Source organism: Fusarium vanettenii, assembly GCF_000151355.1.
Source record: "Fusarium vanettenii 77-13-4 chromosome 5 genomic scaffold NECHAsca_5_chr5_3_0, whole genome shotgun sequence".
NCBI classification, from domain to species: domain Eukaryota; kingdom Fungi; phylum Ascomycota; class Sordariomycetes; order Hypocreales; family Nectriaceae; genus Fusarium; species Fusarium vanettenii.
This window is the reverse complement of record NW_003315878.1, coordinates 1839738-1867608: the sequence shown is the minus strand read 5'-3', so window position 1 is coordinate 1867608 and position 27871 is coordinate 1839738. Positions and strand designations below refer to the sequence as shown.

At 52.2% G+C, this 27871-nt stretch overlaps 11 protein-coding genes across 11 annotated transcripts; 7 read left to right on the top strand and 4 right to left on the bottom strand.

Moving 5' to 3' along the window:
• Positions 1-161: 161 nt before the first annotated feature.
• NECHADRAFT_40637 (uncharacterized protein) lies at positions 162-1190 on the top strand (the record flags this gene model as incomplete). Its single annotated transcript, XM_003051297.1, has 1 exon — positions 162-1190. One exon carries the CDS (start codon positions 162-164, stop codon positions 1188-1190), a length of 1029 nt encoding a protein of 342 aa, XP_003051343.1.
• Positions 1191-1281: 91 nt separating this feature from the next.
• NECHADRAFT_40961 (uncharacterized protein) lies at positions 1282-2549 on the bottom strand (the record flags this gene model as incomplete). Its single annotated transcript, XM_003050909.1, has 3 exons — positions 1282-1686; positions 1864-2035; positions 2089-2549. 3 exons carry the CDS (start codon positions 2547-2549, stop codon positions 1282-1284), a joined length of 1038 nt encoding a protein of 345 aa, XP_003050955.1.
• Positions 2550-2832: 283 nt separating this feature from the next.
• NECHADRAFT_41782 (uncharacterized protein) lies at positions 2833-3733 on the top strand (the record flags this gene model as incomplete). Its single annotated transcript, XM_003051296.1, has 4 exons — positions 2833-3018; positions 3068-3226; positions 3279-3649; positions 3697-3733. The coding sequence occupies 4 exons, from the start codon at positions 2833-2835 to the stop codon at positions 3731-3733; spliced, it is 753 nt and encodes a 250-aa protein (XP_003051342.1).
• Positions 3734-5340: 1607 nt separating this feature from the next.
• Positions 5341-6321, top strand: NECHADRAFT_40528 (uncharacterized protein; the record flags this gene model as incomplete). Its single annotated transcript, XM_003051295.1, has 4 exons — positions 5341-5362; positions 5828-5854; positions 5905-6164; positions 6214-6321. The coding sequence occupies 4 exons, from the start codon at positions 5341-5343 to the stop codon at positions 6319-6321; spliced, it is 417 nt and encodes a 138-aa protein (XP_003051341.1).
• A 576-nt stretch (positions 6322-6897) lies between these two features.
• SRT2102 (uncharacterized protein) lies at positions 6898-8583 on the top strand. The gene is made up of 3 exons (XM_003051294.1): positions 6898-7160; positions 7219-8213; positions 8256-8583. Exons 1-3 carry the CDS (start codon positions 7010-7012, stop codon positions 8331-8333), a joined length of 1224 nt encoding a protein of 407 aa, XP_003051340.1. The 5' UTR covers positions 6898-7009; the 3' UTR covers positions 8334-8583.
• A 160-nt stretch (positions 8584-8743) lies between these two features.
• On the bottom strand, positions 8744-10655 carry NECHADRAFT_80719 (uncharacterized protein; the record flags this gene model as incomplete). Its single annotated transcript, XM_003050908.1, has 4 exons — positions 8744-8925; positions 8978-9141; positions 9195-10535; positions 10591-10655. 4 exons carry the CDS (start codon positions 10653-10655, stop codon positions 8744-8746), a joined length of 1752 nt encoding a protein of 583 aa, XP_003050954.1.
• A 2036-nt stretch (positions 10656-12691) lies between these two features.
• NECHADRAFT_80718 (uncharacterized protein) lies at positions 12692-13220 on the bottom strand (the record flags this gene model as incomplete). The annotated part of the gene is made up of 5 exons (XM_003050907.1): positions 12692-12815; positions 12866-12956; positions 13003-13032; positions 13082-13108; positions 13163-13220. The coding sequence occupies 5 exons, from the start codon at positions 13218-13220 to the stop codon at positions 12692-12694; spliced, it is 330 nt and encodes a 109-aa protein (XP_003050953.1).
• A 1108-nt stretch (positions 13221-14328) lies between these two features.
• Positions 14329-16603, top strand: NECHADRAFT_80717 (uncharacterized protein; the record flags this gene model as incomplete). The annotated part of the gene is made up of 2 exons (XM_003051293.1): positions 14329-15426; positions 15473-16603. 2 exons carry the CDS (start codon positions 14329-14331, stop codon positions 16601-16603), a joined length of 2229 nt encoding a protein of 742 aa, XP_003051339.1.
• Positions 16604-17614: 1011 nt separating this feature from the next.
• On the top strand, positions 17615-18659 carry NECHADRAFT_80716 (uncharacterized protein; the record flags this gene model as incomplete). The annotated part of the gene is made up of 2 exons (XM_003051292.1): positions 17615-17966; positions 18013-18659. The coding sequence occupies 2 exons, from the start codon at positions 17615-17617 to the stop codon at positions 18657-18659; spliced, it is 999 nt and encodes a 332-aa protein (XP_003051338.1).
• Positions 18660-19784: 1125 nt separating this feature from the next.
• NECHADRAFT_106145 (uncharacterized protein) lies at positions 19785-20811 on the top strand (the record flags this gene model as incomplete). The annotated part of the gene is made up of 4 exons (XM_003051291.1): positions 19785-19944; positions 19991-20328; positions 20377-20692; positions 20744-20811. The coding sequence occupies 4 exons, from the start codon at positions 19785-19787 to the stop codon at positions 20809-20811; spliced, it is 882 nt and encodes a 293-aa protein (XP_003051337.1).
• A 2849-nt stretch (positions 20812-23660) lies between these two features.
• On the bottom strand, positions 23661-24947 carry NECHADRAFT_100671 (uncharacterized protein; the record flags this gene model as incomplete). Its single annotated transcript, XM_003050906.1, has 1 exon — positions 23661-24947. One exon carries the CDS (start codon positions 24945-24947, stop codon positions 24150-24152), a length of 798 nt encoding a protein of 265 aa, XP_003050952.1. The 3' UTR covers positions 23661-24149.
• Positions 24948-27871: the final 2924 nt, after the last annotated feature.

The window sequence follows — 27871 nt, the reverse complement described above, 5'->3', positions numbered from 1 at the left end:
AGTATTCGACAACAAAAACATACAATGTGTCACACTCATCACGAATCAGGACCGCTTTCCTTCGGGCTAGAGTGAGTAATTGAGGCTATCCACTAAATCTCCATCCTGAGCGGGGGAAGATCTTCAAAACTCCAATACTCACCACCAACAAAGTCAAAAAAATGCCTTCCAAAACCCTCATCCTCGACGGCGGCCTCGGCACGTCCCTCGAGTCCAAATACTCCGTATCCTTCTCCAGGTCCACGCCTCTCTGGTCCTCTCACCTTCTCATCTCCGATCCCGCGACTCTTGAATCTTGTCAGAGCGACTTCGGAGCTGTGCCTGTTGACGTGCTCCTCACGGCGACGTATCAGGTTTCTGCCAAGGGGTTCGCTGATACTCGGACTGAAGAGTTTCCTGATGGGATTGGTCGCGATACGGTTCCGCGTTTTCTGGATGATGCTGTGAATATTGCGCAGCGAGCCGTGGGTGACAAGGCGCAGGTTGCTTTGAGCTATGGACCGTACGGCGCGTGCTTGATTCCGAGTCAAGAGTACAGCGGCAAATACGACGACGCTCATGACTCAGAATCGACACTTGAGGAGTGGCATCGTGAGCGTCTGGGCCTCTTTGCAGAGGTTCCAGACGTTGGTAAGAGAGTGAGCCATGTTGCGCTAGAAACCATCCCCAGAGTCGATGAGATTATCGCCATGCGCAAAGCTCTCGCCGCAACACCAGCTCTCTCAGATCTACCTTATTGGACTTCCTGTCTCTCCCCTGGCTCCGACTTGACACTTCCCGATGGAAACTCTATCGAAGCCGCCGTCGAGGCCATGCTAGATAGCAGCGTCTCTGTAAAGACGCCCTGGGGCATCGGCATCAACTGCACCAAGGTCGACAAGCTCGATCGCCTCCTACAGATTTTCGAATCAACTGTTGCGCGTCTAATCGAGCAAGGCCGCTTGGATGATTGGCCTGCACTGGTTCTGTACCCCGATGGCACGAATGGAGAAGTGTACAACACAACAACGCAAAAATGGGAGCTGCTAGACGACGCCAAGGACCAGGTGCGCTCATCGTGGGAGTCTCAAGTCGAGAGCGTTGTCAGGGCTACAGAGAGCCGGGGAAAGTGGCCTGTCATTCTTGTTGGTGGATGCTGCAAGGCGAGGAGTGAGGATATCAAGAGGCTTCGAGATCGTCTCCTCGGGTAGACCACAGAGTCATTCGCGCTCAAATCCGATTTCTGTTACATCAAATGGGTATCCTTATTCAATCATTATCCAGTTTGGAGTACGCCCTTCCTCATGGTAGATATCCCAAACCACTTATATCAGCGCTCAGCTCCCTCCCCTGCATCATCTCCGCCATGACCTTTCCCGTCCCCAGCGACAGACTAATCCCCCAAGGCCCATGTCCCGCCGCAACAAACACGCCTCCATCGGCCCCTTTTCTCGTCCTGTACCCTTGTCTTAGATCTACATCTTCCACCCGCGTAACGTACGGCGTGCCCCTCTGCGTCACAGGCCGGAAGCACAGCCCAGTTCGAACAACCTCCAGCTCACCCTCCGACTTGATCAGTTGTCTCGCCGTAGCTTTCAACTTCTCCAGAGGCCCTCGCATAGGTTTTGCAGCCGTAGCTAAAGGTGGTAGCGGTATAGCAGAGTTGACGCCTCCCAGCCAGATATCGCCGTTCGGTCGAGCATATATCTCTGGAGAGAAATCATCCAAGCTACAATACAGCGAGTGATACACATCACCCACATCTCCAGGATTCCGCACAACCAGTGAATGGCCCGCAAGACTTAACACTGGTATATTTATACCAGAACCTGGAAACATAGACTCTAAAACCTCGGGCGTCCAGCAGCCGGCGCTGACCAGAACCCTTGTGGCCGGGATCTCAGTCTCGGAGGAGCAGTCGGTGAAGCCGATGCGGACATGTGAGAGTTCATCATGGCAGTCAGGTCCAACGTTGAGAACGACTGCAGGATGGTGAAATCGGACACCAGCAGCTCGACACCTTCCTAGGAGGAACTGACAGAGTCTGATGGGGTCACTATGTTTCTTTCACGTCAGTAATATACTCATAACTGTCATGTCTCGACTTACAGAACAGCCGTCCCCTCAGCATTGTCAACCACACTAACAGCATCACCCTTGACACGTCTCAACCAAGGCGGACTATTCCCATCCTCAACATCTCTCTTCTCCGCCACCAAATCTACCCTGCTACCTCCCTCACGTAACCAATCCTCACCTCCAGGTCCATTAGCCTTCCTCCTCGGAGGCTCATAATTCACCGTCACCGACTTGGCATACGCCCACTTCTCATGCCCATCGTACTTCTCCGCGAGTCTCTCATGCTCCTCAAAGCTGAGAGCGCCCAGGGACGCAAGTTCCGGCGGAAACCAGTCTTTGGCGATGAAGCCGCCGGCATAACCCGACGCCGAGGCAAAGAGCTCCGTAGAAGAGTCGACGACGTGAATCGACCAGCCAGGTTGATGTTCACAGAGGTAGTACGCCGTCGCGATGCCAATGATGCCGCTTCCAACAATCACAGTCGTAGCCATCGGATGAAAAGAAAAGGCGTAGAGAATATTAAAGTATAAAGGGTTTGTCGAAGTTTGGCCTCTCAGCTGACAAAAGACGCCATCAAGCTACAAGCTCAATGCAGTAGCAGCCCCCCGATGACGTTTGTGACCATACAGGGTAAGGCAACCCAAGTGAAGCTCCAGAAATGACCCCGCCATTCAAACTGAACCCCCACCTCTTGCTGAAGCTTTCGACTCAGCCAACTCACGAAAAAATAATTCTTGCGTGAGGCGCCGTTACACTACACCAACCACCACAAACATGTCTTCCAAGGTTTTTATTGTCACAGGTGCCAGTAAAGGCATTGGTGCCGCCATCACCCGATACCTCCTGGGACAATCCCACAAGGTGGTTGTCACGGCTCGATCTTCTGAGCCGCTTGAGGGATTCAAGAAGTCGCATCCTGATCAGGTCCAATTCATCGCGGGAGACATTGTCGACCCTGAGGTTGGGACAAAAGCTTTGCTCTCAAAGCGAGAGGCTGACAGCATAGTAGATGTCCACCAAGCTGACGGAACTCGCTGTGTCATCGTTTGGCAAGATTGACGGCCTTGTCATCAACCATGGCCTCTTGGCTCCTAAGAGATTTGCTGACACAACCGCCGAGGAGTGGAAACACATTTACGACGTCAATGTGTTTAGTGGCATTGCCATAGTAAGATCTAGCCATCTGACACATCTGCGAGAGCTACGCTGACATACGCCAGGCTCAAGCAGCATTGAACGAGCTCCGAAAGTCCAAGGGATGCATCGTGTGGGTGTCATCAGGGGCAGCAACAAAACACTACAAGGGATGGGCAAGCTACGGTTCATCTAAAGCTGTCTACAACTCCATCTCGGCCCACCTTGCCCTCGAGGAGCCCGACATTACCAGTGTAGCCGTCGCACCGGGACGAGTCGATACTGACATGCAGGGCGTTTTGAGGGCCGAAGGCAAGGATAGCATGGACGAGGCGCAGTACGCTACCTTTGCCGAGGCCAAGGAGAAGGGCACCCTGCTCAAGCCGGAGCAGCCGGGACATGTCATGGCCAAGTTCGTGGCAGACCCGCTCAAGTCTCTGAGCGGAAAATTCTTTACGTACGTTTCACGACATGCTGTAGGATCGACAGCTAACGGTTATGCAGATGGAACTCACCAGAAGTTGCGGCGTATCAAGAGTAGAGACAGCTTGGGAAGGTAGAAGAGGGTTCCTGGATACTCAAGCACATGTTAGCTTTATGTCTTGACAAGATTTGAAACAAGCAAAAAGGTAAATAGACAAATGCAAGTCAGGCGAAAGATGAAAAGCTCTTAGTTTGCTCCACATGGACATTCGGATTTAGCATGGAATGTAAGTTTCTTCATCATAGCATTTGATGAGGTGTTGAGAGAAAAGAAAAAATGTTCGTTCTTACCTGATGGCTGATGTGACACGCGTAGAATGGCGTCTGGATCTTTCAGGCAATGCTCTTTTCTCCTGTCAGTTCCATAGCCTCCAACAGAGTTCAACAAAGTTGTGGTATCGAATGCGCTCAGGCTATCGAATGTATCCGTCATAAGATGTCGGTATTTGATAGTACATAGCAAGCATCACAGCAGGGTCGAGAGGAGGGTCGTTGCTGAAAGGGTTCTTACAGCATGGACAAGAGCGCCGGCCTGAACTTTTTTTCTTGTTAGCCATGTCCAACAGATGGAATCAAGCTTCAAAAGGACAAAGAATTGGAATCAATCAGAAATGTCTTTTGGCAAAGACGAAGTCAATCAGCACCGAGGCTTGTCGGACCTCTAAGACTGGGGCGACAACTTGTCTCTTCATGCGATGCGACTGGGCAAAAGGGATCGAGGCAACTTACTCAAGGCGGCAGCTCATTGTTGGCAGGAATGTAGAGCAAGAGATTGAAAGATAGCAATGCGAGAGACTCAAGGCCATTGTCGCAGAAGAGACCGTCAGGAGACGTGGTCTCTGTCTGGATTGTAGACAGAGAAGGAAAGAAAGTGATGATGAAGAGAAAGGAATTTTTTCAGATTGGAAATTTTGGCCGAAGAAAATGCATGCGCGAGACTTGGTCCGTGCACCGCAGACGCGCCGCTCGAGGCAACAAGGTGTGGCGCGTGAGGTCCTTTCAGCCCCCTCTATCCACACCTTTTTTTCAAGGCCCTTTCAGCTAGCTTCCAAGGACAGCGTGCACTCAACCACTGGCAGGCCTTGGGTTATGAGGCTTTGATCTCAGTCTTAGTGGAGTCGGTCCTGGCCACGTCCTGGTTGGCCCCTAAAAAGAATGGAACCTGATCGCGAGCCGGGCTGGGCTGGGCTTTCCATCAAGCGCGGCGGCGCATGAGCCTGGCCTGGACTGGCCCCTCCCCTCCCTCTCCCTCCCCCGGGCCGCAGCAGCTCGCACATACAAAAGCGGCTTGCCCCACCACTCATGGACCATGAGCAACCATCCGTCTGAAAATCGTCCCTCTCAAGCCTGAAGCTTTGCATTGTGAGCCGTCAACACCAAGGAAAAAAAGTTGCAGCAAACTCTCACGGAACAAACGAGTATATACCGGCAGATACCCGCATCTCAGTCACTCTTGTTTATAATTTCACCCGTCTTCCTGTCATCTTTGTTTGTCTTCTTTTCCACCGTCATCGCGTTCCACATCCGCTCAGTCACCGCTCACACTCTGATCGCGTCTGTCACCTGGGAGTTGTATATCTCTTCCATTTCGATACTGGATCCTCAACTTTTCCCGCAAACGCCTCATTATCCGACGACTTTTCCACCTCTCGCTTCACTGAAATCATGTCCGATCACGAGTTTGGAGGTACGTTATTCTGGTCATGCTGTTCTTTGTCTTGTTTGTCGTTGCATGCGCCCTCATCCGGCATGCATATCTTGACTCCATCGTAACCCGTGGACATCACCACAATGCGATGCGTCACTGTTGTTGAAGCCAACACTGAATCACTTCTACATATTCTTTGACTATTTATTCATCTGCATCCTCCATGTTGGCTTCAATTTACGCTGTCTATCAATTTGACATCTTTCTTCACATGCACACATACTCACCTAAGGACTCTACCTACAACATCACTTTTCACCATTCATCCTTTCTCAAGCACAACTCCCCCAACTGCATCGCATCTTTGACTATTGCTTTGTTTTCTACATCATGGCTCCCCACATTCCTGCATCCGACAAGTACTGGGCGAGAATCGACGCCGGACTGAGTCTGCGCTTCATCCTTGACTTGGAAACATCCCGCTAACCCTCTTTCTCCAAATAGGCAATGACGACCTCTCCCTCCCAAAAGGTATGCCAGAATCTTCTCCCCACGCTTTCCTATTACTTACATTCTTACAGCCACTGTCCAAAAGATTGTCTCAGAAATTCTACCCCCCTCAGAAGGCGTGGCTTTTGCCAAGGAGGCCCGCGACCTTCTCATCGAGTGCTGTGTCGAGTTCATCACCCTGATCTCGTCCGAGGCAAACGAAATCTCAGAGAAGGAGGCCAAGAAGACCATTGCCTGCGATCACATCACCAAGGCTCTCGAGCAACTAGGCTTCACCGACTACGTCCCTGCTGTCCTTGAGGCAGCAGCCGAGCACAAAGAAGTCCAAAAGGTTCGCATTGTCTGCCCTTTCTTGTCCGTCTCTCACTAACATGACGTAGGGCCGAGAGAAGAAGGCGGACAAGTTCGCCAGCAGTGGCATGTCCATGGAGGAGTTGGCTCGTCTACAGGAAGAGCAGTTCGCGGCGGCGAGAGAACGCCATGGCTAGTTGCAAATGTACAAGATGGATGGGAAAGGGAATCATTATTTGGGCATTGCTAGGCGTTGACGTACAGGAACTGGGTTGGACCTGGACTGGTAGGACCCTTGGGTTTTGTTATCTGGGAGCGGGTTGGCTCTTTATCACTTTCGCTTTTAGAATCTCCGTCATGCTCTACCCGGCGTGGTTCGGGGCTCGAATATCAGGTTGTTGATTTGACGGCGTTCCTTGGTCTTGAGCGTTGACATGAGTTGGGGTTGCCTGGTTAAACACGGTTACATGACTCTGGCACACCAGTTCGTTCGCCACGACCCAATCATGACCTAGCCAACTCTACCAGAGACAAGGAAAGATAAAGGAGCCATGCAACGTAATGCAACAGCAACAGCTCCATGTCTCCAGCCTTGCTGCCCCTTGAACACTCTGTCGTTGCCTGTAGGCAGGCAGTCAGCAAGCACTTACAGGCATCCATCCATTGACATCTTATCGATAAAGAAAAAAGATGATGTAACTCCACCACCCCGCCCTGACAATCCCTCTCTGTTTTCGCAACCTACTGTACCTCTGCTGATCCGCGCCCACCATCGCAAATAGACTCTGCATCCCTTGCCCTTGCCTGGGCACCGCCAAGATAGGTCGAAGACGCCGCAACAAGAATAAGCCCGGACCCCGTGTCCCTCGCTGGCTCGCTCGCAAGATGGGTCAGGACGAGTCCTCCATGAGCTTCGGCGGCCCGCCAAAGGCCCTCTCTGAGAGGAGCCTGGCCGCTGTCGCAGAGTACATCAAGACGGGTCGCGACAAGAGGATTGTTGTATTGACCGGCGCTGGTATCTCGACTGCCGCTGGAAGTATGTATCTTCTTATTTAAGCTTTACTCTGTGGAAGCGACTCTAACCTCTTTGTTAGTTCCCGACTTTCGATCACCAAAGACAGGCCTCTACGCCAACCTCGCCCGCCTCAACCTTCCCTACGCCGAAGCCGTCTTTGACATCTCCTACTTCCGTAGCCATCCCGAGCCCTTCTACGTCCTCGCCAACGAGCTATACCCCGGGAAATTTCACCCCACCGTCTCCCACGTCTTCATCGCCCTCCTCGCCCGCAAGGGCCTCCTCCAGATGCTCTTCACCCAAAACATTGACTGCCTCGAGCGCGTAGCCGGCGTTCCCTCCAACAAGATCATCGAGGCCCATGGTAGCTTTGCGACACAGCGGTGCATCGAGTGCAAGACCGAATTCCCCGACGACAAGATGAAGGAGCACGTGTTTGGTGGAAAGGTCCCGCACTGCGGAGAGCCCGGCTGCAACGGGCTCGTCAAGCCGGATATTGTATTCTTTGGCGAGTCGCTCCCCAAGGCATTTGACAACAATGTCCACAATGTGGCCATGGCGGATCTGGTGCTCATCATCGGCACCAGCTTGACCGTCTACCCCTTCGCTGCCCTCCCCGGTATGGCGCAAGAGGACAAGCCTCGAGTGCTGTTCAACATGGAGCGTGTCGGCATGATTGGCAACCGTTCAGATGATGTGATTGAGCTTGGCGCCTGTGACGACGGTATCCGTAAGCTCGCCGATGCGCTTGGCTGGAGAGACGAGCTTGAGCGTCTATGGAGAGATACCGTCGGAGATGAAGAGGCGGAGCGACAGCTAAGGGGCAGAAATGAGGATGAGGTTGAGGACGAGGTTGAGCGTTTGGCAGCTGAGGTGGAGGCGGTCGCTATTAACGATGATACCAAGGCCGATGCGAAGGAAGAAGCATCTCCAGAGACTGAGCCCACAAAGGAGGTTGATGGAGAGAAGCCCGACAATGTTCTTTCATATCAGCCGGCCACCATCTCAGCGCCAGCGCCAGCAGAGACCAAGGAGGAGGTCAAGGCGGAACCAACCAAGACAGAGTCGCCAAAGGTGCCTGAGGCCGAATCAAAGGTTGAGCCATCGACGACAGAGACTCAACCGCTAAAAGACGCCAAATCACCCCAAGAGCAGCCAGCAGAGCCTGCTACTGTCAAGGAAGAATCCAAATAGTAACCCTCTTTTAGACAAGAGTCACGACGGACACGCGTTTAGGAACATTCATGAGAAAAAAAGATGTCAGGGTGGGGAAAAGCAATGATACACTGTCATCATACGTAGATGATAGACGACTGGATGAGTTTTCTTTTGTTGGTCACGAAAGGCGATGGGAAATGTCACATAGAAGGAATGATTTAACTAGGTAGGTACAACTCTGTAGATAGAATAGCCAGGCGGAATTCAAGGTCAAGATTGTCACGTCAAGTACTAGGGAGATGTTGGTGGTATGATATCAAGTGTAGGTATAATGAAATTGCACCACTGGGGGCTATATAAGATCAAAATTATATCCAAATCGTCGCACGAATGGTAACAGAAGTACGGAAGAAAGAAAAGAAGAGAAATACACAACAGGAACACCCTCACAGCCCGCTATCAATCTGCGCCGGGATATTCGAAAGCGTCCACGATCCCCACTGCCGGCACGTCTCAGCCACTACATTGGGGATCCGTAGCTTCTCGACCTTGTCCGGGTTCGTGAGGAATTGCACCAGGAATCCTGCAGAAACGTGCCAGGCTATGTGACAGTGAAAGGGCCATACGCCTGGAATATGTGTGAGCACCATGTAAGAGAGGACGGGGGAAGTGGTACCAACCTGGATTCTCTGCTGCGTCAAACTGTATCACTAAATGTCCGTTGGCTTGTAATTGGACAACGTCACGTCGTTGGGGATTGTGCTTGTTGATGATGGTGCCGTCCCAAGTGCCTGGGCCTTCATGTAGGACATACATGTTGAAACCATGCAGATGCATCGGGTGTCTAGAGACAAACAGTGTTAGATATAGCCCACAGTGAAACATGATAATACTCACGAGACAGGTGTCTTGTTTATAACATTGACCCTCACACTCTTGGCGTCTCCCGTGTTCTTCACGTTCCACTGCTCCTCGAATGAGTGGTTACCCAACTTGCTCAGCAGCAGCGTAGGGCTGTTGTAGTTGGCCCTAAAGTCAACACCCCCAAACTTCCACAGCGTAACATTGCTCGCGTTTTTAAACAGTTCAATATCGAGGTCAAGAGTCAGGTCGGCCTTTGGCAGTGGCAGCTGCATGACAGGCTTGGTGAGCTCAAGATCATCGTTGGCGCACGTCCCTGGGTCCGGGGCGTCCCACGGCTGCGACTCGGGGGGCTTGTCCTTGTCGGCGCCGTCGTAGTAGATGGCCGCCACGGCGTCCGGGGCGTGTGACAGGCTGCACTTTGTAGAGATGTTGGAGCGCATCCAGAAGGCGTCTAGATCGCCGTCGGCCTTGACAAGCACATCTGTGCGCTGCCCGATGCCGAGTGTCACCACCTTTGTGTCGTAGGGCTGCACCTGCACAAAGTCATTGGCGATGACCGTCATGGTGTGCTCGTCGATGGAGAAGCGCTGGAGACCCTCGCCTCCGGCGTTGATGAGGCGCAGGCGATGCGTCTTGCCGCGCTTGAAGCGGAACTTGGATATGCCAGCGTTGTTGTTGCATGGCGTCTTGTCTCCCTTCTCCACGTTGGAGCAGTTAAAGTTCATCTTGCCGTTGATAAGGTTACTGTCTGAGAAAACGGGGCCTGGGGCGTTGGGCTGCATGGTCTCCTCCACGAGGTCAAAGTACTCCTTGTGGTACCAATCGCTCAATATTACAGGACCAACATCAATATCGTAGTCCTTCTTTTCACGGGGACCGTAGATGACCAGGGGACCAAAGAGACCAGCAGAGTATTGGGCAGAGTAGTGAGAGTGATACCATGTGGTGCCGTACATGTCAGCCACGAATTGATAGGTGAAACTCTCTCCAGGTGGGATAGGGCACTGCGTTACACCGGGGACGCCATCTTCCCAAGGCGTCTTCTTCTGCTGGAGGCCATGCCAATGCAAGGCAAGACCCTCGTCTTCAATGTCGTTGCTCACTGTCACCTGAATCGTGTCGCCCCAGTTGGCCTCGATGGTGGGCCCGGGAAACTGTCCGTTGACGAGAATAACGGGAAGCTCGTATCCATCCGGGGCGATTGTACCCCGGCTGACGGAAAAGTCATACCTCCGAATCACACCCGTGTTTGGGTGATCCTCGTAGTAGTTGGTGTGAGAGGTCAAGGTGCTCCATGGATAGCCATTGGGGGTAGGGTTGTCAGTGAGGAACAACGGCAGCAGTGGTGCAAGCAGGGTGCCAAGCAGAGATTTGCTGTATGCAGATCAGTCAATCTATTCATGGAAGCATCAGAGAAGGTGGGATTTACCCATTGGTCTTTTTCTGGCTCAGTTTACCAAGACCTTTCAGATTGAAAGTCCCGCTGTTAACCATCTTGAGAACGAGTTGAGAGGCAGTCTCTGTGAGTCTGGGTTGAATCAGATCACTCTTTCAGCGGAGGAAAGCTTCCATCTATATACGTCTGACTTGATACGGGCCTCTGCTGGAGAGCCTGGACGGGAAAGCCACGAGGAAGGATTTCTCCCGTCTCGGAGCTCTGCATGTGCCGAGGAGCCGTGGCTTGGCTGCACTCCTCCTCGGTAAGGCTGTAATCAGGACATTGAAGCTTTTGGCTGAGAGCGGTCATCCTGAGCACGGCCTGTCAGAATCTCCAAAATTGGACCTGTACACATAAAGGCGTTGAAGATGCGAATGGTGGTGGTGGTGGAGCCACATGGCGAGGCCCATCATGCATCAGGTGAAGCTGCACGGTGATAGTCAGCACACCAATAAGATGAGAATCAAGCAGATTATCCTATCAGATGTTGTTGGGTAAACTCTCATGGCGCCATGAGGATGGTGTGCTTGTTCCCGGGATGTGGGCGTGATGATATCGGCAACTCGAGGCTGCTGAGCCTTGGGCATGCGGAAATAGACACGAGATCTATAACTAAGACACGGATCTCAGGACCCGATATTCGACCAACGGCTGGTGATCCTCCTCCAGGATGTCCTTGGCCGGGGAGAGCTTAATCAAAGCAGCTGAGTCGTTCTGGACGGCACGGCAAGCTAAGTGTTTCAGGCCAGCCGTTTCTATCTCCAAGTAAAGAAACAAGCGGGCCCAATGGGGCTCAGCTTGTTAGTAACCCCCAAAACAACACGAACATGTTGGTGGTGAAGGTCGCTCACTGTGACGTCGAGAGGAAGCACGATAAGCTAGCGCCAGCTCATCACGCATCTTGGAGCTGTGTGGACCGTATAAGATTCAGGTAAGAGACAATCTCAACACCGCCAGTGGGGTCTGACGGCATGCCGTCCCTGGAGAGCAGTGGAGTCAGCCGGTATCATGCAGGATGTTCAATCTTTCAGCCTGGTGGTCAAGATCAGCCAAGCCCGGGGATGACTGGGGTGCATTGAGGCGCCGCTGCATGTCGCCCGTGTGGCGAGGTCGCGATAGTCCAACTGCATTGTAAGCCGGTGATACCTATCCAAGGCTGAAGAAAGCTTGAGGCGTCAATTGCCGAAGGCCGGACCTGAGCTTGATCGTGTAGACATCTGTAAGCCAGCCCCCAATCGCATGGCCGAGTCAGAGTCAGCCTGTCAGCGCCACTAGGACATGATAATATCCTCATCAAAGCAAAGCATCAAAAGTTCGTGCAACCTGGCGAGAGAATGATCCCTCAGGGACAGGACTCCCAGCTCAGCGTCGCCGTCCAATATGCATAAGGTTGTGCAACGTCGCGTCGGTCCTTAGCTGCCACACTCGACTCATCCCCGGTAGTTGACCACAGCAGAACCAATCGCAAAGGGATGGTGTAAGAGCCATTTAGCAAGTAAGCAGAAAAGGATTGCTTTTCTGCAGGAAACCCATGAGGAAATAGGCCATCAAATGCATTGTTGAAGATCGCATGGCCGAAGGGCTGAGCATGTGGAAACCTTAAGCGGCCAGCGGCTCCCAGCCCGGCAAGCTCGCGCTGCACCACCAACGCTCCAGACCTCGTATCCACGGCCGAGGGGTAGGTCGGCATGCCGGATCACGGGTGTCATGGCGTCGATCCTGACCGTGGAATGCAACCTGGTTGATTGACGGCTCAACTTGAGCGCCACAGCTGTCCTGCCGCCTATCTAGCTGTGTCAATCATGTAATATCTTCAGCTCTTGTCTTGTTTTGCCATATTGGACTACTTGATCCCAGAAAGCAGCGGTCTGCAAGGTATGACAGGCCGACAAAAGGGCCTCGCATGAGACACCCCTCGCTGAGTGGTTTGTTTTGTTTCGCCCGACGGCATAGCCCAACTGCAGCACGATAGAACCAACTTGGAAGACTTGATATGTATATTACAGAATGCGGCCATCAAAGGCCAGACTGTACAGGGTGGTTGTCGAAGTTGACTGGGTATTGCTCTCGTCTCAGATCATCTTGGCCGCTCTCATGATTTCCTCCAAGCGGGGTTGGCCATATTCACTATGGGTCGTCGCTGCGCTCGCATGTACATTTCGTGCAATTTGGGGTCGGCATCGGATCGGATGACGCTACCGATAGACATGAAGAAGCTGGGAGATCTGGTGAGCATTGAGTGGGATGCGAGAAGAGGCTGACATACCCAAAGGTGGCACCGGATCCGAGCATATACTGGCCCAGAGTCCTCATGATTCCGTTGGGGCCAGCTCCGTATCGGAAAATGTTGACGGTGCCTAGTCGACGTCAGCAAGTATTCAGAGACAGATGGAGGGGACGCACCGAATACAAAGCCCATGATAACACCAACAGCTGGTATCATGTTAGATTTGCCTCTCCCATATCGATTTGGAGAACCTACTTCCACCCATCATGGCACCCATCTTGACTGCAAAGTTAATGTCAGTCAGACGTCTTCAATCCAGGCAGATGACTAGCATACACTTTTCCATGTTGGAGGGGCCATGCTGGCCGGCATTGATGGGCGCAACGGGAGGCATGTTGAACTAGAGGTACGGCGTCTATGAAACTCGAAGCTCAATGGAAAGCTGTCGTCGAAACGGTGGACGAGATTTATCGTTCGTTGTCGCAAGTCTTGGATCAGTTGAAGCTCTCTTGCGCCGGGTTGTGAGCGTAGCGGGACAATAACCATGACTTTCTACAACCAGTCGCTGATTGGCTCAATGGCCCTCTCAAAGACGGACTCGGCGAAAAGTCGGAGCGAGAAAACTGAATTTGGTAGCACGGACCAACGCCTCCCTCACAGTGCCCGTGATTCTCCGGCTTAGGGGGTGATACACTGTGTAGAAGTCATCACGTGGCTACCTTCGTGGGTCAAGAGAAGGCTCCACAGCGCGGCTACCGACTCGCAAGAGGGATTTGATTGTGCATTGTTTTTCTGACGCTCTTCCCAAGGCTCCAGGACCGTCTCGATTGCTACTCTGCAGCCTCTTGTTGCGTGGTGCTGGGGATATGCGAGCTGCGAGCAGTGAGCACATGCCAGAGTCTTTGGGCGTGTGCTCCACTGTACTCCGTGCTCTGTACTCCGTGTGCCTGTGCCGGGGCCCCAATTTCAACACGCCAAGCAGCGCTTAGCGAGACGGGCGGACAGACCTCCCCCATACTGTTACTGCAACCTCCCATCAGCTCACTCACAGCCTTTCCGTCTCCCGCCCATCGACTTTGCGACGCGAAACCCCTTCCGACATCGCGATACCCTCGTGCTTGGTGAGTTCTGCACCCTCTGGGCTATCCCTGGCGAGTTTGTCGGCCCCTGATGACCCGTTCCGGTCAGGCGGCCTGCCCAATCCAACTTGTTCCTCGGCGCCAAATCCTTTCTCCCAGCCACGAACTGACCAGCTTTCCTCTCCACTTAGTATATCGGCGTCGTCTTGCATATTTTTTCAGCGAGCGCATCCTTTCCAACGCACTGTCCCCGTCTTCGAGCCGTTGCTGCACTCGTTTTGTCTCCGACCAGTAGTGGAGTGACGAAGCGAACTTGGCGAGGCGCGAGCCGCACACCTCCCACTTCCAGAACCGGCCATCTCATCAATCCTTGACCTTTCCGTCCATCGGCCGCATTCTGCCCTCGTGCCTCACATCATCCCTATGACTGCAGTCGCCAACCCGCCCAATTTTCCGATCTCACGACCAGCATGGGCGATTAACGGGCATCATCAAATGAATTCAGACGAAGCCCGAGGCGGCATGGGCATGTTCATGCCGCGCAAAACCTTGACGCGGTCCAACTCGTCCTCCTCCGTCTCTTCAACCTCGTCCAACTCCTCCACCACCACAGTTGCTACGAACGGCTCCCACACCAATGGAACTCCTCTATCGTCGACTACGGATCTGAGCCAATGGTCGGCCAACGGTGCGCCTCGAAAACGGCCTCAACCCAAGAACCCCTGGCCCGCAGGGAAGGGTGATTTCCAGCAAGATCTCTCCCGGGTTCCTGCCGGTCGAGGAGCCGGTATGATGGCCCATGGGCCTGTTCAGGCCGGTCCTGGCCAGGTCCAGATGTCACCGCAAGGCATGATGCGACCTATGACCGCCGAGCAGTTTCCTCCGGGCCAGCCGGTATTATATCTACTTTCTCTAAACGGAACTTTTGAACGAAAGACTATTGCTGTTCCCTTTGCTCCCGAGAGCCTTCGAATTGGCCGCCAGACGAACCAAAAGACTATCCCGACCCCCACCAACGGTTTCTTTGACAGTAAAGTGCTGTCGAGACAGCATGCTGAGATTTATGCGGAGCGTAACGGCAAGATCTATATCCGAGATGTCAAGTCGTCAAACGGAACTTTTGTCAATGGAACTCGTCTATCCCAGGAAAATCGCGAATCAGAGCCCCATGAACTGCAGACTTCGGACCACCTCGAACTCGGTATCGACATCGTCAGTGAGGACCAGAAAACTGTTGTTCATCACAAGGTTGCTGCCAAGGTTGAACACGCTGGCTTTCTAAGTGCTTCGAGCAATGTTTTGGATATGAACTTTGGAGATCTCGACCCGGCCAACGGCGCAATGATGATGCCTTCAGGACCTCAGATGCGTGGCCGGGCCGGTAGCAATGCTTCGATGGCCAGCAATGGTCGGATGATGCCCAACGGCGGCATGATGAACATGCAGGCTAATGGCATGCCTCAACAACGGCCTTTCTTTCTAACCCCAGTTGCCACTGATCAGATCCTCAAACGGCTTGCGGTATGTCTAATGAAACACAGAAGCGACTGTTAACTAACTTGGCTAGAACGAAATGCGAAACGCTCGTCTCCAGGCGCAGGATCTGGGCCGGACGAACCAGTTCGTTCACACTCTATTATCCAAGGACGACCTCAAGGATCTCGACAAGCCAGAGGGCCTTGAGCCTCCCAAGCCTCAGCCCATTGTTAATGGCATGGGCACACCGTTCCGTACAGACCCCAAGGCTCGATTCTCTGATCCTCCCGCACCTCCTCCTCAGCAACCTCTTCCTGAGAAGCCCGATGTACCCTCTCTCAAGCGTGGTCCCACCGAGCGACCCAAGTCAGGACCACCCAACACCTCGCCCATCCGGCCAGATAATCTCAGCCAGATCGTCCAGCTTACCGAGGCCCTGAACAATGCCAAGCGAGACATCGACTCTCAAACCGCACGTATGCGTGAACTCGAAGAAATGCTGCAAAAGGAACGACTTGCTCGTGAAGAGGCAGAGGAGTTGGCTAAGAGACTAGAGGAATCAGCAACTTCTCATATGAACGGATCAGCCATCCCTGGGGAGTTGGAAACGCCTGAGGAGCCTGAGGCCGTTGAGGAGGTTGTTCCCGAGATCCCTGCACCAGAAGTTGTGGAGGAGACAACCCCCGCTGTTGATGCAGCTCAGGAGACTGCCACCCTTCTTCAAGCCCGCATCGATATTATGGAGAACCAGATGCGAGACATGAAGGAGCAGATGGAAGAGTGGAAGCAACGCTGCGAGATGGCCGAGTCAGAACGAGACGCTGATAGGAAGACGCTGGCTGAGATGGTTGTTCAGCTTCGTGCTGAGGAAGCTCTGCGAGAAGAGGCAGAGAAGAGGGCTCGCTCCAGGTCGAGGAGAAGAAATTCCGAGGCCGAAGCTGCTGTCACTGAGCAGACCCCTGCCACAGAAGATGCTAAAGACATCGATGAGAAGGCAGGAGTTGTTGAGCCAGCTGTCAACGACGAATCCTCTGATGCGCCCACTTTGTCCCGGGCCAACACAATCACTCCATCGAGTCCTCAAAAGGGCGCCCTTGCACAGGAAAAGCACCTGCACGCTGGACTGCCCTATGCCTCGATGATCGGTGTGGTTCTGTTTGGCGTGGGATTGATGGCGTACCTCAACGGTTGGCAAGCCCAGCCTCCTCGGCCCGAGCAGTAAGGGTGAGGGTGAGGTGGAACAGACTGTACGAGGTTGTTGTTTGGCAATTGATATTATCTGAAGGGGTTCGTTTACGACATGTCATCTGGGGGGGATCTGTACTTTTGATGAGCGGTATTCATAATGCATCATGCGGCCTATCGGACGTGGCCGAACGACAACGAGACGATACGAGACCAACATGGACATAACACATCCTACCGACTACTATTTCCTTTGTACGTACTATACTTTGTTTCTCTTGTACCAACGGCAACCAGACAACGACACGGCTACCCTTGGAAAGGGAGTGGGCCTGATTTGAGTCAGGCTGGAGGACATGGCGTTTTGTTTTTGAAGTCGATACACGGGGGGCGCATGAAGGGAGGGATGGTTGGATGGTTGGATGGATGGATGGATAGCAAGATGGACGTTGTGAGCAGTGGGCTGCAACTCCCAAGATAGTGAGGGGATATTTGCATAACTATACCTATTGCCTCAATACAATTTGGCTTTCAGTTTTCACATTGGTGTATCTGCAGGTTAGACAGGGTGCATGAGAGTCGAGACATGTACGTCACTATAGACATTCTAGAACGGATCAACAAGTGCAACCGAGCTGTCTGAGCACAAAGTACAAAATCGTTCACGTCATTGCACATAATGGGCCCCGGCCCAACAGTTGCACCTTTGTTCCCGGAGCTCGCATTCGCATCCTCCGACATGACGGAACGGCACGGGGCGCTAACCACCGGCGCTAACCGGTTTTCGTATTGCTGCGGCCCATCATTGAGCCGGCTGGACGGCATTCGACTTACAGATTGTCCCTGAGGTCGATGATGGCTTGAGTTTGTCGGCAGAGTCGTTTTTGCATGTTACCGAGATGAGGTGTTTTGATAAGAGAGAGCTGAAAAGGTGTCGTGGGAGAAATAGTATAAAGGGTCTACATTCGCAGTGCTTCTACCTGCCTTACCATTCTTTATTCAACCAAAGACAGCTACATCTTGCCCATCTATTTGAACTACTTTCAACATGGTGTCCCTCTCAGAAGTCGAGCACTCAAACTCATCTGCTGCATCGACCCTCCCATCAGGCCTTGTCGCCGTCTTTGCCGGCGCGACGGCGGGCATCGGGGAGACGGCTCTCAAGGCATTCGCCAAGCACACGGTCAGACCAAAGATTTACTTTATCGGCCGGTCTCGGGAGTCTGGTGATCGGTTACTCAGAGAGCTGAAAGTCATTAATTCTGAGGGGGTGTATGAGTTTGTTCAGGCTGATATGAGCTTGTTGGCGAATGTAGACAAGGTCTGTCAGGATATTAAGAGTAAGGAGGCGGTTGTGAATGTCTTGTTTATGAGTCAAGGAACGCTCAAATATGGCGTTGGTGAGTTTGCATTGACTTGATCAAGGTCATCTACTCACATATACAGATACTGCGGATGGCTTCCCTCTCACCGGGCTCACCCTCTACTCACGCACCCGTCTAACCGTCAACCTCCTCCCCCTGATCAAGAAAGCCACCTCTCTCCGCCGGGTCGTAACCGTCATGGCCGGCACAAAAGAAGGTAAACTTTTCCTCGATGACATCGCCGGCCGTAACCTTCCAAACAAAATCCGGTCCGCTCGAGGCCATCTCTGCACAGCCTTGACTCTATCCCTTGAAGCTCTTTCCCGTCAGGCACCAGAGGTTTCCTTCATCCACAACTTCCCCGGTTCAGTAGACACGGATCTGATTCGCAGGGACGACGGGTTGATGATGCAGTTCATCAAGCAATTCTTCCGACTAGGCACAACAGTCATGGGAAAGTGGGTTCCCAAGGAGGAGTGTGGAGAGAGACATGCGTGGTTATGCCTGAGTTCAAGATTCCCTGCCAAGAGCGAAAATGATGCCGAGGCTGCTGTGGGCACTGATGGTGCAAAGGGCAGCGGTGTCTATAGTGTCGACTGGGATGGTGAAAGTGCGTCGACAGAGGTGATCAAGTTGCTGGGAGAGTATCGGGACGAGGGGACGGTGGACAAGGTGTGGAAGCATTTTGAAGATGAGTTTGTCAGGGTCACGGGATCTGTCTCTATTTGAAGGGACATCTTTTCAAGGTTTCTTATGTTTCGCTATCCCATAGACAATGCCAATGAAGTAGCTGCACTATCCCAACAACAGTGCCACCCAGGTCGGCAAGACTGGCCATGACTGAGCAGAAAACTAGCATATACCCACACTTGTAATTCAGGGTTTTCGATACCCTAAGTTTTCTACATCGACAGGTGCTGAACTCAGTACCTCCTGGCATGGCCGCCGAATCTCAAATGTGTGTATGGCAGGCTAGGTCTAGAGACACAATCTTGTCCACCGGGAGACTAGATCAATACACAGCGGCATGTTAGAATGAGTTTAGCTACATCAAGAGACAGTTTCAGAGCAGATCGCTGTCCTCCCCCGCAACATGGTCATGACTAGTGGTCGGCACTTGTACGGTAACTCAGCGTGACTTGCCTCCTTGCAAACATGTCACATACAATATCCCCCCTGCTACAACCAGGATGCTTAGGGTAATACAGATAGCTCAGTACGCCAACAGCATCCATACGTCTCAGGGGCTCGGTTGGTATATGACAATAGACATCAAGGTTGCCACGTTCCTTCATTCAAAGGATCAAGAAAGGCCTTAGTCCTCAATGGCCGATCCTGATTCAACTCACATTTAGTACAGAAACTACAACCCTTTTAGGCAATAATTGCAAGCGACATGCTGAACCAGGATGATTAAACACCCATCAGCTAGGTCTGAGAATCCTACACCGACAAGTGGCCGTTTCGCAATAACTCCCCAGGATCCAAGACACGTAACGTAGCATCTAGATCTCGGTACTTGAATTAACCAAATAGGCATGAGAAGACTATTCAAGCTCCCATTTGCAGAGCAGGTCCGGGGGTTGCAGTGCATAGGATCTGCGGATGACAGGTGTAGTCGCACGCAGGGGCCGTAAGCACCTTGTTTAGGAAGGCAGCTGAATCCTTCTCGGTTCGAAACGTCGATCATATGAAGGGGGAATTAACACGGTATGATGTACCGCTCACCTTTGCTTGACAGTTATAAAGAGTCATGCCGGTCTATAAACTGTCGTTCTGGCCGCACATTGCTCTCCTAAGCAGTATCCCACTCTAGTTCCTGTGGTACAATCAGTGTTAAACTACATATTCATCATGCTGTATCAAAGCCTCGTCCCGCTACTTCTCGCCTCTTCGGCCTCTGCGCTGCAAGTCCCTAGCAACGTCCGCACATTCTACAACCAGCTCAAAGCCAAGGGCACATGTACCAACAAACTAGCCACCGGCTTCTTCGATTCCAAGTTCGACGATGGCAGTAAGCTCGGCTCCCCACTCTGTACATCCCAAGCTGACAAGGTCAGAAACTTCCTACTGCGGCGACCACCTCGAGGACTACGGTATCGTCTACCTCCAAGGTGAAGGGGGCACCTTTTCAAACATGGACGTCGACTGCGATGGTGCCCAGGGAGGACCTCAAGATGATGGGCGCTGTGGCGAGTCGACAACCACCATCCCGACGACGTCTATCAAGTACATCATCGAAGGGTATAACGTCGGTATCAGCGATTTAAACCCTCATGAGCACTCTTTCGTCGTCTTTGGAAACTCGGGCACCAAGCCTGGTTGGAAGACGTTTGACCCCCGTGAGGTCGGTGTGCAAAAGGCCAGTCTCATGGCGGTTGTCTGTGGAGACAAGATGGTAAGCAAGCACATCCAATATGCGGAAGCCTAGCTAAGCTTATGTCAGTTCTACGGTATCTGGGGTGACTCCAACGGTGACCACGGCGATCGGCCCAGCGTCGGCGAGGCATCCATCTCGCTTGCAACAGCCTGCTACGGCAAGGGGATGCAGGCAGGCACAGGCTCCAACACTAGCCACGACGAAGAGGACGTCCTATACATTGCCTTTACCGGCGCAGATGCTGTCCCGGGCGCCAAGGGAGCTGCCTGGACTGCAGGCAACTTTGATGACTTTCACGCCAGTCTGGTTGGACTAGGCAACAACCTCATCAAACGTATCGGTGGTGGCGGAGATGAGTGTTCGTGGCCTGGACACTGTGAAGGTATGAGTATAGACGGCGAGTTTCTGGTGCACACGCTAACGAGGACGTCAGGTGCTTCCTGCAAGGTTGCTCAGGACTGTTCCGATGCACTCACTTGTGTCAACGGTAAGTGTGCGTGAGAACAGTTGAGCTAAAGCTAGGTAAGCTAGCCTTCCAGTTGGTTACCCAAGGTTTATCAACGATATCGGGGTAGGGATATTATTCTACAGGTTAGCCGATCTCATATAAAGTCATCTTTCCGATATCACCTTACAGCATGAGTGGTAGCCGTATATGTCCACTCCAGTCAACTTGTTGTACATATTCAATAGGTAATATAGGGTGTCTTGCCCCATTTTCGAGGGGGGGCAGTTACTTGATGGCCCAAATCCAGACTGTATAAATGACACCACAAAGGGGATAGTACTTCCCAGCCCCTATCTACATAGTCTCCGACCTCAAGATCCCTTGCACTGTAACGACTTTCTGGTTGTCTCCCTCTCTTTGTTTGTTGCTATCCGGACCACTACCAAGGCCAACACTCCAGTTTGAAAGGTTGATAGAACCGGTCGTGTTCCGGTGAACTACGGTGGCGGGAGGGATTCTTGCAGGGCATGATAGGCAGGATTGGTTGGAGAAGGCGATGACTGCAATATTTGTCTTTTCTATAAGAAAGGGAGATGAGATCAGATGTCAGGAGGGGGAGGCAATTAGCGCGCAGCCTACCCCTAAAAGCCCGCTGCTGAGAAGTCGTCAAAGCCACGGGCAGCCCAGTGACATTTCTACAGTAGTGCCACTCTAGTCGCTGGGTGGTATGGTAGAAAGTCATCCAGTCAACTACATAGTTTATAATACCTATGTTAGAAGGTAGCTATGCAATGCTGGTGGTGTAAGTGGCAAGTTGATACTTGTTCGAGATTTCAGATAGGAATTTGGCGAGTAAGCGTAGGAAAGCATTGATACATTCCACAAATGTAATAATATTGCAGAGAATAGCTCTTTGTTACCCCCTTAGCCTACACGCCTGTAGTGAAGACTTGGCTTGCGATCCAGAGCTTCAATACCCTGCCTTACGAACAATCAATTTATATTACGCGTCTACTTCCAGTACTTACATCTAACAGAGATGCCGATTGATAAGAAAGCTCCTGTTCAACACGTACACAGTCTCCAGAATAGCCCATGATCGTGCCATTGCGCGGCTTGAGCCAAGTTGACTCTCTTGGCATTAATTAGGTGAATACCATCTCCTGAGAGGCGCAGTATGACTACGTAGCTCAACTCTTGGCATGTCCCTGATCCAAGTTGAGCACCCCTAATAGCGCCAACCAGCCCATCACAATAGGCGACAACACCACTAGACAAGCGCGGGGCCCAATAACCGCCCAAGCTTGCATCAGTGACATTCATAGGATGTCCAGTTGAAATGAAAGACATCATAGTGGGCAGGCCAGGAGAGCTCGGACTCGACGCCGTGTGTTGAACCAACGAGACACGGGTGTTTCGGAGTTGCGGCTCTGCATATTTCAACGTCATAGTCTTGAGTTCAAAATTCAGGTTTTTTCTTCTGGAAAGCCGGATGATGCGGGATCCGAAGATATCACGAGAATGTCGAGTGAGCGCTTGGAACGTTGAGAGGCCACGACAGCGGGCAGCTGCCGAAGGCCCCGAAAGGTAAACATCACCAGCTGGCAATGCATCCGCATCGCATCGCATCGCATATCGCAGAAAAAGATGAAGATCCTTGGCTATGCCCGCAGAACCATGACGAAGCTTGGCCAGGACAAGGGCGCGTAACGATGCAGATGATGCAGCTATCGTCGTCAATGTAGATACTTGTAGATACTTTCATCATCGCTCATGCTGGTGCACATGTTTTGAAACATGACCATCCGGAAAGACGTCAGCTTTCCGGGATCTACGATAACCGCATTTTCCAACTCTTGAGATTCGCCAGAAACAAAACCAGAGAATCATTAGAATGGTTTAATTCGACGTTGATGAAACAGCCACTTTTTTTCATTGGTTTGGTGCAGATCGTAAACACTTGAACCAGGGCACACCACACATTCGGGGAACCCTGGTCTTCCCACGTTTGCCACATTCCAAAAAGGTCAAGTCATCATTCCTTTCGGTTTTCGCCTCCCCCTGATCAAGATGAAGAAGGCTCGTGGTCAAGCAACGTGGTCTCGTCAGGGGGAGGCGAGAAAAAAGGAAACCCTACGGACAACAACTGGAATTGCCAGGGCTTCCAAGTGCCGAGCTTAATCGCGTGGCCCGCGGGCGCCGCTGTGAGGGCATTCACACCGCACAAACTTGGATTTTTACGAAAAAGTCCGGGCTCGGCGACGACGGGCGGATAATTTCGCCGCATGAAAGATGAGATGATGAGTGCTCGGTACTCCGAAATGTCCTTCAAATGCCGGAGCAATGGACGGTTGCAACGTTGAAAGTTTCCCACCATGAGGCGCAGCCTGAGTGAGCCCTGAGATTTCGGGTTCAGGCAGAAAGTGACAGTGACAGTGACTCAACAAACATGGAAATTGCACCCTTCTTGGCGTATTTTTCCTTCTTCTAGAAACCCATCATTACGTCCGTGGAGAAGACGACAATCGACCAGGGACCGTTGAGAAAAAAGGGCTGATGATGATGACAATGATACTGTCCCCGGGGCCACCACCAGGTCCGGGCTTCTCGCTTCGGAGAGGCCGCCGCCCGTAGCCGGGCATCAACAAGCGAATTCGAAACCGAAGATGGGGGAATTAGACGATGATGGCTGGGGTTCGGTTAGGCTGCAGCAGCTGCCTTTTTCTCCAGTTTAATTTGATTCCTTGCTTGTTGTTGAGTGAGTGAGACGAGGGAATGAGGCTGAATCTTTGACGTGTCAAACATGGATCATCTTGTTGGACCCTTGTTGTAAGAGATCAAGACACACAAATGAGGCTGAGGAAAAAACAATTCACGATTGATTCAAGGCTGCAGAGTGGATGCGGCAAGAGATAGTATTGGTGCATTACAAAGATGCCTATGTAGATAACGTAGTAGAGGATATGGAGTAAGATATTTGCCGCCAAAAAAAAAAAGTGAGGTGAGGTTGTAGTAGAGGTAGTAAAGGTGTCAAGGTCGGTTTGAAGCCGTGAATCCCATAACGCATACCAGCGTTTCCCAATTGACCAAAAAAAATGAAACCCGCTTTTTGTGCTTTCCCAAAAGGCTCAATAGGCCATGTCATGTAAAGAAACTCCAAGCTATGAAATCAAGATGATAGAAGAGACCAAGCCCAGTTTATGGGGAGGTGGTAGGATATATAAAAAGAACCAGCCGTTAGGAGAAAAAAGGTTAAAAGAGATATCATTCTTCCCGTGATATTCCACGCATTTAACGAAAGAGAAGAAGCAGAGTTGAAAGAGGTTGGGGTATCGAAGAAATCATAAGGCATGCTGAAAAAAGAGAGAGATGGAAGGAAAGGGTTGCTTGCTTAGAAGCTTGCGCGGTCCGCCTCGCACCGCTGCTGGTTCTCCATGTCTTCTTGTCGAAAGACAATGCCACGACGCTTCCATCCTCCACGACGGATAAAGTTGTCGACAGAGTCAAGAGAGCGCATGGGAGGACGCTTGGGGGCGGGACCGGTTCGAGGGGTGTAGGTGGCGTTGAGAGAGATGGTCTTGAGGGCTGAGGCACGACGGGTAAGACGTCGCATCTCAAGAACTGAGGCATTGTCGTCCTCATCGTCAGACTCTTCGGACTGGGTAATCTCATCCGAGTCCTCAGAGTCGGAATTGTCGAATTGGTCCAGAGTTTGGATGGTCGACTCGGACCACCGTGATCGGGGCATCGGCGGTCGCTTAGATAGTGTTGTAAAGAAGTAATCCTGAGGCTCCTTGCACTGCTCATCGGCCACATCCATTGGGCTCACATGAGGAGGCAAGGCCATCTCGATAGGTTGAGCAGTCTCATGCTCAGCATACTGCTCCTCCTCTTCGTCATTGCCACCGTAAAACACAGGCTCATCCAAGCGGATAAAGGGCCTCTCGTACAGCCGAGGCGGGGCGTGGAAGGCGGGATGTGAAGCAAGAGGATCGATCTCGGGTCGGGTTGTGGCGATGGGTGTTTGCGTAGGTGTAGGTGTCGAGGCGTCGGAGATGGTGGAGGATGAGGAGGAGAGAGAGCAGCCGGAAGAGAGAGAGGATCCGGAGAAGGAGACCTTTCGAATATGGAGGTCGCGAGGGCGGCGAGACGACTTGCGTCGCTGGCCGAAGCCGTGTAGTACGTGCATGTTGATATGTTGTGTGTGGTTGTTAATCGGGTTGTTGGTTGAGTCGATGTTGGTGATCGAATCGACGTGTTAGAAGCGAGTCGTAGAGGATGTGACGAGTCCAAGTGAGGAGGGGATGGACTGTATTAATAAAAAGACCAGATTGGTAAGTAATGTTACAATGTCGATGCAATGGTCGTCATATAAACCAAGGCAGACGGGGTTGATGATTAGGGCCCGAGATAACCGGGGGGTGGGAGGCTCTCAACTCTATAAATAATGGCCGTCGTATTTCACAGCCCGCTTGAGTGAAGGTGAGGATCAGCCGTAAAAGCTGACGGGCTACCAACGTCATCCACCGAACCGTCGCAGCCGAGGCGGGCACCACCACCTGGAAAACACCCCTGTATAGTACGTACTTCACACCGACATGGTCCCCCCTGTTCCTGGGCTTGCGCAGCGCAGATTCACCCTTGGACCTTGTCCCCCTCCATCTCCACAAGTGAGCGGAGTAGGCCATCATCTCTGACTCTTCACAGTCATTCACCCGCAAATTCCCATGCTCTCTCTGCCTGTTCCAAGACAAGATGTCCTGTCCCGCTGATCTGTACAGCAGCCCACCCCTGTCGTTTCCCTTCCACCCTGGCAAGTACCCTCGGGTACCTGTTTGAGAGCCGTATGTTTCTGCCTTCTTTTTCATCTGGACTGTTCTTGGAGCGTGCGTTGCAGCCTACCACTAATGGACACACTGCGACACCAAAAACCACATTCGTGATGATCCGTCCAATATGCCACAAGCCTCTCTCCGTCGGAACACGCCTTTCCAACCGTAGACACCGCTTTTTTGCCTCTCCCCTCCATCCGTCTTGTCTTGAAGTGTATGCCACCCCCAAGACAAGCCTCTCGCCCGGTAGTACCAGGCCTAGGCCCATCGACGGCGTACCTGGTGCCTTGTGCCTTTTGACGAAAAAGGCCCCTCGGCTGTACGCCACCGAGCAATTCCCGGGCCGGCCTCTCACACTCTTTTACTCAAGCACATTCACTCAGCAACCCCATTCAAAAACCCCTGTTGGTCAGGTCAGGTCACGCAGCTCGAGTGCATCGAGGCTAGCACACTAGCGCAGAGAGAGTAACTAACAGTGAGTGATTGAGAAAAGAAAAAAAAGAGGCCACGAAAAAGCAAATCCCGAAAAGGCCCGTGCCTGTTCAGGTCCAGAACTTCAGCCCATTTGAAGCCTTGTCCCAGGGCGAGAAAGAAACAAAGAAAACAAGCTTGAGCTTGAGTGTGAGCCTGAAGCTATCGATGCAGGATTCATTGGAAGCAGTGACATTTGTTGGCTTGGCAGATCATGTACAAATTCCAAGATACAAGACGTCAATCTTTGGTTTCGTGTGCGTGCATGCATTGTAGATCCGCAGAGTTGTTACTGCAGAAAGTGGTTCCGCGATACGATACGTGGTGACCTCTTCGACGTCACTTTTCAGCGGCTGGTTGACACCGACTCGAGTAATCGATCATCAGTTCAGACGCTCTTGGCGATTGATTATTGACTGGTTCCGACCGGTTACCGTTCAAGCCTCCAACTCTGTGCTGAATAGCTCCGAGCAATCATCACCAACAGCCTGATCGGTACGGCTCACCATTTGCGCGCCAGCCGAGAAACTCACTTTGAGCCTCTTTTCCTTCAGCCATGCAGCGATTGATTTTCTGCAATCCCTCTCTCACCGCTGCGTCGTCCTCCCTTGCGTCTCCAGGGCCGGCGCCCCTCGGCGGACGACACCAAAGTTGGTCGCCAAGACGCCTCGGGCGGTGCTAGCCTAGAGGATGGTGTGGGGGCAAAGTCCGAAGGCGTAAAAGACGGTATATACGATTTGACATCTAGAGGATCTGTTGGTCAAGGAGAGACATTGTCTTGTCTTTACCTGCAGCACCTTGGACTATGCCCTACGCGGACACGGCACGGAGGTTAACGGTGGACGGTCTTACTTTCTGTCAATTCAGCTCGAGATTGGATATTGGAAGCAAGTAGACGCTACTGTGCGGCGCATGCATCACCCACATGAGAAATCTGGCTAATACGCATCTCACCTGCATGATTAGGGCTCTCCTCCTCCCCAGACAAAAGAAAGGGTATACGGCATTTGAAATTGAAAGAGGGCATCGGGGATGGCGTCTCTGCAGCCGATGCAAGCTGCGAGAAAGAGGAGAAAAGAAGCAATTCGACCACTTATTCAGCAGCTGTCAAAGAGGCCAAGGTCTCAGATGAACGCAAAAAGAGGTGACGGGGCCGCGGGTCGACAGCCAGCCTCACGGTTCAAGTGGAGGAATTTTATTTCTCTGGTCCACTGCAAAATACTGTATACCGTGAAAAGAAGCACCACATTCGTGAATTATCTGTGTTCATTATCGGAACCCCATAAGTTATCATTCCACTTCAGCTGCAACACGCAGGGCGGACATGTATCTCTATGCGGTGCTAACGATGAAGATCCAGGGTCTTTGTCCGATGGAGTCTTGAAAAATGTTGCAGCCAAAGGGCGAATGACGATCACAGTGGAGTGCAACAGCATCATTATCGTGCATGGCAAGGCTCCTCTATTCTCTTGGCGGCCTCGTGAACGGACTTGAACGGAGATTGGCTTAGCCTTGTCGTTTCTCGGCATTGGGTTTTTGGCGAGAGAGTCGTGCTCGGGTCCGAAGAGTTACGGACTGTTCATCGACAGAGCCCAATCTCCCTCCCTTCATTCAAACCTGGGAATATCCTCGTCATCAGCCATCGGCTTCATCTTGTACCTTGCAAGCCTGTCGATAGTAATTCATGGACCCTGTTAATATTGGACTCCAGCTCTTCGGACGTGGCGTCTGTCTGCTCTCCCTGACTGCCGGGACGACGCTTCCCTTGTCAGCTAGCCATGAAGCGTCGCTGACCCCGATGCAGTGGAGA

Excerpts from the sequence above, each read along its gene's own strand:
- SRT2102 (XM_003051294.1), top strand. The coding sequence starts at position 7,010 with ATGGGTCAGGACGAGTCCTCCATGAGCTTCGGCGGCCCGCCAAAGGCC. Across the intron at positions 7,161-7,218 it reads TATCTCGACTGCCGCTGGAA|TTCCCGACTTTCGATCACCA; the intron begins GTATGTATCTTC and ends CCTCTTTGTTAG. Across the intron at positions 8,214-8,255 it reads CCAAGACAGAGTCGCCAAAG|ACTCAACCGCTAAAAGACGC; the intron begins GTGCCTGAGGCC and ends TCGACGACAGAG.